The following is a 9,864-nucleotide window of genomic DNA, read 5'->3' as shown; positions in this document are numbered from 1 at the left end:
TACAGTATGGAGCACTGTGTGGCCATTATACAGTATGGAGCATCATGTGTGGCCATTATACAGTATGGAGCACTGTGTGGCCATTATACAGTATGGAGCATCATGTGCGGTCATTATACAGTATGGAGCATCATGTGCGGCAGTTGTACAGTATGCAGCATCATGTGCGGTCATTATACAGTATGGAGCGTCATGTGTGTTCATTATACAGTATGGAGCGTCATGTGTGGTCATCGTACAGTATGGAGGGTCATGTGCGGCCATTATACAGTATGCATGCGGTCATTATACAGTATGGAGCGTCATGTGTGGTCATTATATATTATGGAGCGTCATGTGTGGTCATCGTACAGTATGGAGGGTCATGTGTGGCCATTATACAGTATGGGGCACTGTGTGGCCATATTTTTTTGTTTATAATTATTGTATATGAAACAGTGGTATCGGCAGTGCTAAATGGGTGTGGTTGGGACGTGGATATGGGTGTGACTAATTATAAATGGGTGTGGTCAGAGGCGTGGCCTAAAATTTGCCGCGGCGTGATTTGCGCACCGCAAACTTTGTCCCTCTTTCCCGTCTTCAAAAGTTGGGAAGTATGGTTAAGACTACAACCGAGTAGCAGGGCCCTGTTCACAAGAGCAAACAATGTGTGGCAACAGCACTACTAAAAAACAATCTTTACTGCTTCACTAGATACTTATACAGGTGTATAATGAGGCTGTCACTGTACAGGCAAAGACCTGGAACGATGACTGTGGAAAACGTATTTTTATTTTAAAAAAGAGCCGGTTCATGACCGAATGAGCCGGACTGCCCATCACTCTTCCCTGAGGGCTCTGGTCACATGACCCCCTGACTCCTCCCCTCCTGTGACCTCATCACAGGTCCTGTGCGCACAGAGCAGCCATATATGTGGAGTGCGGCTCTGCAGGTGGAGGTAGGTGGAGAGTCCCCATTATTGCGCGCGGGGGACATTAACCCCTTCTGCACTAAGACTCTTTTGGTGTTTTTGTTGCCACTTTATAAGAATCATAACGTTTTTGTTCTGTTTCCTGTAATAGATACATACGACCCAACTATGGAGGACGGGAAGTGAGGGAACGGATTGTTCTCCTAGTACAGGGCCCCTTTCTTGGCCCCACACCGTGTAATGCCCCCATTATGCCCCTGTAAGCAGGGTTCTGCCCCACACCCACCTGCCTCGGGCACTTTACCATGAGCTGGTACCTCAGATTCTTCCCCGCACCCCTTTCCTTTGCTTGGCGCCAAATCTGTTCTGCCTTTGGGGCTCTGGCCTTTATAATATCAGTAAACTGCGTCATCAGGGTCTCCTGACCAGGTACCATCTAGACTCTTCCCTCCTGAAACCCTCCCTCTTCCCATTGGTTTCACATGGTCCCGTCTGGACGGCAGATAGCAGTCTGTACAAATGCAGCACAGCCCTGAGGAGTCTTTTTTATCACACTCCTTTTTACACCCCTTATGCAATATACTGTATATGATGCCGCTCTCACAGTATAAAGTTCCTACAGTACCTCCATCCCACCACACACAGTATAATCTTCTCATAGTACCCCCATACTCCCACACAGTATAATGTTCTCACAGTACCGCCATACCCCCACACTCAGTATAATGTTCCCACAGTACCATCATCCCAACACACACAGTATTTTGTTCCCACAATAGTGGCTTCCCACAGACACAGGACAATGTTTCCACAGGACTAGCATCCCCCTCACACACAGTATAATGTCCCCACAGTACTGCCATACCCCCACATGCAGTATCATGTTCCTACATAACCTCCATCCCACCACCCACAGTATACTCTTCTCATAGTACCGCCATACCCCCACACAGTATAATGTCCTCACAGTACCGCTATACCCCCACACACAATATTTCTCTAGTCATCTTCCACGACGGCATATGGAGGTTGTCTCTTTGCCCTAATGGGGAACAGGAAATACAGAGAGGTTAAAAGGACCTTCCACCTCCCGCTTGCCAGTGTCTTTCCTGTTCCCCATGGGACAGGGAGAGGTGTTCTATGTGCTGTAGTGGCCGGTGACTGCCGTACCTTATACAGGCTTTGCCTGTTAGCCGGGCAGCTGGTGGTCGCTTCTGGCCTCTTCCGGTGCTGCTCCCGTCGTCCTGCATGCAGGTACCTCGGGACCCCTTCCTGGCCTTCCTGCGCCCCCAAGAGGGCAAAGCAGGCCAGGGATGCCCAGCTGGGCTCCTCTCTGAGCTTGCTCGGCCTCGGTTCTGGAAGTGACGTCAGCGGTCGCGCGCACGTCACTTCCGGTTTTCATATTCACATGAAGTCGGTACTTCCGGGTTTCGCCGGCCGGCGTGTCAGGCCTAATGGCGTCTGACACATGGATCCAGGAGGAGGAGTGGGAGTGTACGATCGCTGGAGGCAGGTGCTGGGACAGATGTCTATAAAAATCCTGCAGAAGTCACCACTGAGGTAAAGCTGAATACCCTCAGTATGGATGGCTCTTCATGCCCTGCATCTTCAGAGCCCAGCGCTGCCCCTGCTACAGTGAGTGTATGCACGAATTGGGTCCAGTAGTAATGTTTAGGTGCATTCTCTGTCCTCACTCCTCTCTCCCTTTTATTTTAGGGAGAAAAGTCTGCCCCCAAAGCCGCCTAGAGGAAGAAGTGCCCGGTCTGTAATACCCTCGAATTTTGGGACAAAAAACTCTGCCAGCCATGCACTGACAGGATAGTAAAAGCCGAGCAACCATCTTTGTTAGATGACATTTGCTCTCTTATAAAACAGGAGGTACAATCTTCCTTGGCAGCTTTCACTCCTCCACTGTCACCTCCGCCACCCCATTCTCCAGCTAAAAAGAGAAAAATGCAGGTTGGGGAATCTGATTCTGATTCAGACCTCTCTCATACCTCGTCTGTTGGTTGGGAAGATCCGGTTTCACCCAAAGCTGAGGTCAGAAAATACCTCTTCTCCTCAGAATATATTGAGGATCTAGTGTCTGCTGTTCGTAACACTATGGGGTTAGAAGAGGAATCTGAACCACAGTCCATACAGGATCAAATGTTTGGTGGACTTAGATCGGAGAAAAGACTGGGGTTCCCTGTACACGCTAATATCATTAGTATGATTGATCAAGAATGGGAACTACCAGAGAAACGCCTCAGCACCCCCTCGGAAATGAAACATAACATTCACCCTCCAGAGGAAATCTAAGTGGGACATTCCTAGGGTTGATATTCAGCTGGCCAGAGTTGCCAAGAGAACAGCGCTCCCTTTTGAGGATTCTTCACAATTGAAGGATCCTATGGATAGGAAGATTGAAATACTCCCGAAGAAGTCATGGGAAACTTCTACATCTGTCCTTAAGGCTAACATTGCCTCTTCTTGTGTAGCTAGGGCCCTCTCCCGTTGGCTAGAGAAATTGGAAACCCATATATCTCAGGGTACCTCAAGAGGTGAAATGTTAGACTCGCTCCCTATTCTACATAAGGCTACTGGTTTCCTGGCGGATGCTTCTCTGGAATCTGTTAGAGTTGCCGCCAGGTCCCTAGTGCTTTCCAACTCTGCCAGAAGAGCTCTCTGGCTTAAAATGTTGAGTGGCAACATTACTTCTAAAGCCAAACTGTGTGCCATACCCTTTAAAGGGGAATATGTCTTCGGTCCAGCACTAGATGACATTCTTGACAAAGCTACTGAGAAGAAAAAAGCACTCCCAGAGCAAAAACCACCTAGAAAACGTTTTTTTCGTGCCTCACAGTCTCAGCCCTCTCAAGTGAGAGGTAAAGACAAGACTGGCAGATGGAGCTATGCAAAGGGTAGAGGAAAAAATATTTTTGTCCCACAACAGCAGCAGCAGCAGTCCCAACAGGACAAACAATGACTCCGACCCGGTGGGGGGAAGACTCTCAAAATATGCTGGTCAGTGGGAAAACATCACCTGTTCCCACTGGGTTCTCAATGTTATCAAGGAGGGCCTATTAATAGAGTTAATTTCTTCCCCCCTCAGGGTCTAAAAATCACTACCCTTCCACCACCAAGAGATCACAACTTTTTAACATTAGGTCTCAGGGATCTTGTAAAATCAAATGTGATCTCCCCAGTTCCACAATCGGAATGGGGGCTAGGACATTATTCCCGATTATTTCTGGTACCCAAACCATCAGGGGACGTCCGTATTATAATAAACTTGAAGGTTCTAAATCAACATGTGAAGTACCGCAAGTTCAAGATGGAGTCTGTAAAATCAGCCATTCCTCTGATAGGGCATCACTCCTTTATGGCAACCATCGATCTAAAGGATGCATATTTTCACATTCCTATCCACCCAAGACACAGAAAATATCTCAGATTTGCGATATAGGGGAGTCATCAAGTGGAGCACTATCAGTTTGGAGTCCTTCCCTTTGGCACCAAGAGTGTTCTCCAAGATAATGGCAGAGGCGGTGTCATTTATCCGGAAACAAGGTATCTGTATAGTGCCCTATCTAGACGACCTCCTGATAGTAGCTCCCACCGAGATGTGTTACGAACCGGTGGCCCTGGAGCCACATGAGATTATCTCTGGAGTAGGTGGTACCTGTACTGACCGCAACCCGAAACTGACACCGCAACTAGAAGTAGCTGTGGGGTGTTCCTAACACGGCCTAGACACCTCGACACAGCCGGAGGACTAAATACCCCTAAAGTTGGAAATGGGAATACTATCTTGCCTCAGAGCAGAACCCCAAAGGATATGCAGCCCCCCACAAATATTGACTGTGAGTTTAAGAGGAAAATACGTACGCAGGCAGAAAAACAGTATTTAGCAAAAGAGGCACTTCTAGCTAAATAGAAAAGGATAGGACAGAATTCTAAGCGGTCAGTATTAAAACCCTCAAAAATATCCACAGCAGGAAATACTAATATTCTACATCTAACTAAAGACATAGAATGTATATCTGCATCTCCAGAGAATCCAGCATGACCGAAAAATCCAAACAAAGTCTAAGCTGGACAAAAACACAATAAATTGCACTGAACAGAAAAGCACACTGCATGCGTGCTACAGAGACAAAAAACCAGACACTTAGTTTAGCTGAATTGACAGCAGGGCATGAGGAGCCAGACAGAGATGCAATCCCTCCATGAACAATGGACAACTGGCATGGAATGCTGGAACCAACACACCTAAATACCTAATAGGGCTGCAATCAGCAGAAACACCTGTCCTGGATTACAATCCATAGACAACTGCACTACCACTAACAACCACCGGAGGGAGCCCAAGAGCAGAATTTACAACAGAGATGATCCTGTTATCCCATGTGCCAACCACTTTAGAGATATTGAGGTCTCTGGGTTGGATTCCAAATCTAAAAAAATCCCAGCTTCAACCCTTCAAAACTGGGAAATTTTTGGGAGTCCTTCTGGATTCTGTAAAACAGATGTCCTTTCTTCCAGATGATCACGGACTACCATTGGTAGTAAAAGTCAAAAAATTCAAAGAGATGAGATCTCCTACTATCCGAGAGGCAATGCCGCTCTTAGGCTCCATGACAGCCTGTATTCAGTCGGTGGCTTGGGCTCAAGCCCTCTCAAGAATCCTTCAAGCCCACATTCTAGACAATTGGGACGGTCGTCCTGGTACTTTAACCAAAAGGATTCACACACCAGGCCGAGTGAAAGCATCCTTAACATGGTGGATAAATTCCAAAAACCTCCTCAGGGGTGTGAGTTGGATTCAGTTTCCACTAACCACAATCAAGTCGGATGCCAGCATGAGGGGCTGGGGAGCCATGATAAACCTTGTTCCTTTTCAAGGTCTTTGGGACCAATGAATTAGAGGGAAATCGTCAAATTTCAGGGAGCTCAAAGCCGTGGAAGAATCCTTGTTGGCAGCAAGGCGTCAGATTTCTGGACAACATGTTCAGATATATTCAGACAACATGACCACGGTAGCTCATATCAAGCATCAAGGCAGCACAAAATTCATCAGCCTAAAGAAAATCTCAGCTCGAATATTTTGTTGGGCCGAGAGAAACCTACTTTCCCTGAAGGCAATTAATTTGAAGGGTTCTGCCAATATCCAGGCAGATTATCTAAGTCGCCAGGACATTCACCCCGGCGAATGGCGCCTGGACTATCAAACCTTCAACATGCTAGTTCACAAGTGGGGTCTCCCAGAAGTCGACCTCTTTGCCTCTCACCAAAACGCAAAAGTCAAAACTTTCTTCTCCTTGAACCCAAGAGGCAATCCCAGAGGAGTGGATGCCTTAGACCAGAATTGGCATTTCCATCTAGCTTACGCGTTTCCACCAATCCCAATTTTTGCAAAGGTTCTACGGAAGATACGGATAGAACGGACCCCGACTATTTTGATTGCCCCATTATGGCCCAAAAGAAGTTGGTTCAACTTGATCATCCAGCTTCAGGTGGACGGGCCAGTAATGTTACCAGTAAAAGACAATCTCCTTTCTCAGGGACCTATTCTCCACTCGGACCCTCAGAGATAGAACTTAGCGGCATGGTTACTGAAGCCCAAATGCTGAAAGCAAAAGGGTTATCAAACCCCGTCATAGCTACCCTGCAAAAATCCAGGAAACCAGTAACAAACGCCATCTATAATAAGGTCTGGAAAAAGTTTTCATCCTTTTGTCTACCCAACCTTCCAGACCCTTCTCAAGCCGAATATATCTAGGATATTAGATTTCTTACAAAAAGGCTTAGAAATCGGTCTTAGATCTAGTACTTTGAAGGTCCAGGTCTCTGCGCTCAGCTCTGTCTTTGACCAAGATCTGGCAGGCCATCGCTGGATCAAGAGATTTATGACCTCAGCAGTTAGAATGAACCCTAAAAAACAGGTTATAGTTCCTCCATGGGATCTCAATGTGGTACTCCAAGGACTCACACGTCCACCTTTTGAACCTTTGTCTTCCTGTTCTCCACAAAATCTTGCATATAAAGCTGTTTTTTTGGTTGCCATAACCTTGGCTAGGAGAGTGGGTGAATTACAGGCCTTATCAATGAGAGAGCCTTATCTATTGATTAGGGAAGATTCAATAGTGCTTCGTCTTGACCCATCTTTTCTTCCGAAAGTAGTCTCTGAATTCCACCGTTCCCAAGAGATTATTCTACCATCTTTTTGCCATAAACCTGCAAATTCGGAAGAAAGAAAATTCAACACTCTGGATGTGCGGCGTATTATCTTACACTACCTAGAACAAACCCGCGCTCACAGAATTGATATGATAATAACCTTTTTATCCATCTCTCAGGACAAAATAAGGGGAAGAAGGTAGCTAAGGGTACCATTGCTACCTGGATCAAAAAAGCTATAACACAAGCTTATCTTGCTCAGAATAAACTACCTCAAGTAGGGATCAAGGCTCACTCAACCAGATCTACATCAGTTTCCTGGGCAGAAAGAGCAGGCGCATCTCCAGAGCAGATCTGCAGGGCAGCAACGTGGTTCTCACTTGATACTTTTTCCAAACACTATAGATTGGATGTATTGTCCAATAGGGACTTAATCTTCGGCCGTAAAGTTCTCCAGGCCGTTATCCCTCCCTAGTGCCAAATTAGTTGGTATTCCTCCATATGCCATCGTGGAAGGTGACTAGAGAAAATAGTAATAGAATTACCGGTAATTCGATTTCTTGGAACCTTCCACGACGATGCTAATTTCCCACCCTATATACAGTGGGGCAAAAAAGTATTTAGTCAGTCAGCAATAGTGAAAGTTCCACCACTTAAAAAGATGAGAGGCGTCTGTAATTTACATCATAGGTAGACCTCAACTATGGGAGACAAAATGGGAAAAAAAAATCCAGAAAATCACATTGTCTGTTTTTTTATCATTTTATTTGCATATTATGGTGGAAAATAAGTATTTGGTCAGAAACAAACAATCAAGATTTCTTGCTCTCACAGACCTGTAACTTCTTCTTTAAGAGTCTCCTCTTTCCTCCACTCATTACCTGTAGTAATGGCACCTGTTTAAACTTGTTATCAGTATAAAAAGACACCTGTGCACACCCTCAAACAGTCTGACTCCAAACTCCACTATGGTGAAGACCAAAGAGCTGTCAAAGGACACCAGAAACAAAATTGTAGCCCTGCACCAGGCTGGGAAGACTGAATCTGCAATAGCCAACCAGCTTGGAGTGAAGACATCAACAGTGGGAGCAATAATTAGAAAATGGAAGACATTCAAGACCACTGATAATCTCCCTCGATCTGGGGCTCCACGCAAAATCCCACCCCGTGGGGTCAGAATGATCACAAGAACGGTGAGCAAAAATCCCAGAACCACGCGGGGGGACCTAGTGAATGAACTGCAGAGAGCTGGGACCAATGTAACAAGACCTACCATAAGTAACACACTACGCCACCATGGACTCAGATCCTGCAGTGCCAGACGTGTCCCACTGCTTAAGCCAGTACATGTCTGGGCCCGTCTGAAGTTTGCTAGAGAGCATTTGGATGATCCAGAGGAGTTTTGGGAGAATGTCCTATGGTCTGATGAAACCAAACTGGAACTGTTTGGTAGAAACACAACTTGTCGTGTTTGGAGGAAAAAGAATACTGAGTTGCATCCATCAAACACCATACCTACTGTAAAGCATGGTGGTGGAAACATCATGCTTTGGGGCTGTTTCTCTGCAAAGGGGCCAGGACGACTGATCCGGGTACATGAAAGAATGAATGGGGCCATGTATCGTGAGATTTTGAGTGCAAACCTCCTTCCATCAGCAAGGGCACTGAAGATGAAACGTGGCTGGGTCTTTCAACATGACAATGATCCAAAGCACACCGCCAGGGCAATGAAGGAGTGGCTTCGTAAGAAGCATTTCAAGGTCCTGGAGTGGCCTAGCCAGTCTCCAGATCTCAACCCTATAGAAAACCTTTGGAGGGAGTTGAAAGTCCGTGTCGCCAAGCGAAAAGCCAAAAACATCACTGCTCTAGAGGAGATCTGCATGGAGGAATGGGCCAACATACCAACAACAGTGTGTGGCAACCTTGTGATGACTTACAGAAAACGTTTGACCTCTGTCATTGCCAACAAAGGATATTTTACAAAGTATTGAGATGAAATTTTGTTTCTGACCAAATACTTATTTTCCACCATAATATGCAAATAAAATGATAAAAAAACAGACAATGTGATTTTCTGGAATTTTTTTTCTCAGTTTGTCTCCCATAGTTGAGGTCTACCTATGATGTAAATTACAGACGCCTCTCATCTTTTTAAGTGGTGGAACTTGCACTATTGCTGACTGACTAAATACTTTTTTGCCCCACTGTATATTCCTGGATTAAATCTGGGATTCAGAAGATAAACCGGTGCTATGGTCTCAGTTGTAAGTCACTGGCAAGTGGGAGGTCCTTTTAACCTCTCAGTATTTCCTGTTCCCCTTTAGTGCAAAGAGACAACCTCCATATGCTGTCGTGGAAGGTTCCTAGAAACCGAATTACCGGTAAGTCTAATTCTATTTTTGTTCCCACAATATTGACTTCCCACAGACTCAAGATAATGTTTCCACAGGACTGGCATCCCCCTCACACACAGTATAATGTCCCCACAGTACTGCCATCCCCCCACTTTCTAATGTTCCCACAGTACTGCCCCCTACATGCACAATATGGTACCATCATCCACCTCACTGACTACCTCCAACCACCGACAATTAATAAATACTTAGCCTCATTCTTGGTGCAAATACTAATGAACCGGGGTTCTATGAGATATTTACCATACGATAGTTGGATGGGCAGGAGTGTATCATCCATAAAGGTAGCTCACTCGGTTGCTATGATGCTTATGACTTGACAGGGCTCGGTGGGGTGTGGTATTGGTCACCCTCTCATTCCCATGATCACAATTTCAG

At 45.9% G+C, this 9,864-nt stretch overlaps 1 protein-coding gene across 2 annotated transcripts in view; it reads left to right on the top strand.

Annotated features, from left to right (window-relative positions):
* The first annotated feature begins 890 nt into the window (after positions 1 to 890).
* The window catches only part of LOC143767735 (uncharacterized), a 31,466-nt gene continuing 22,492 nt past the window's right edge, over positions 891 to 9,864 (top strand). Inside the window, exon 1 of one of the 2 annotated variants that reach the window (XM_077256237.1) lies at positions 891 to 937. In XM_077256237.1, coding sequence (XP_077112352.1) covers positions 911 to 937 — 27 coding nt within the window. In that variant the 5' untranslated portion in view covers positions 891 to 910. The remainder of the gene's footprint in view (positions 938 to 9,864) is intronic. The other variant, XM_077256238.1, reaches the window with a different exon arrangement.

This window comes from Ranitomeya variabilis, chromosome 4, assembly GCF_051348905.1.
Source record: "Ranitomeya variabilis isolate aRanVar5 chromosome 4, aRanVar5.hap1, whole genome shotgun sequence".
NCBI lineage: Eukaryota > Metazoa > Chordata > Amphibia > Anura > Dendrobatidae > Ranitomeya > Ranitomeya variabilis.
This window is presented reverse-complemented; position numbering and strand designations above follow the sequence as displayed.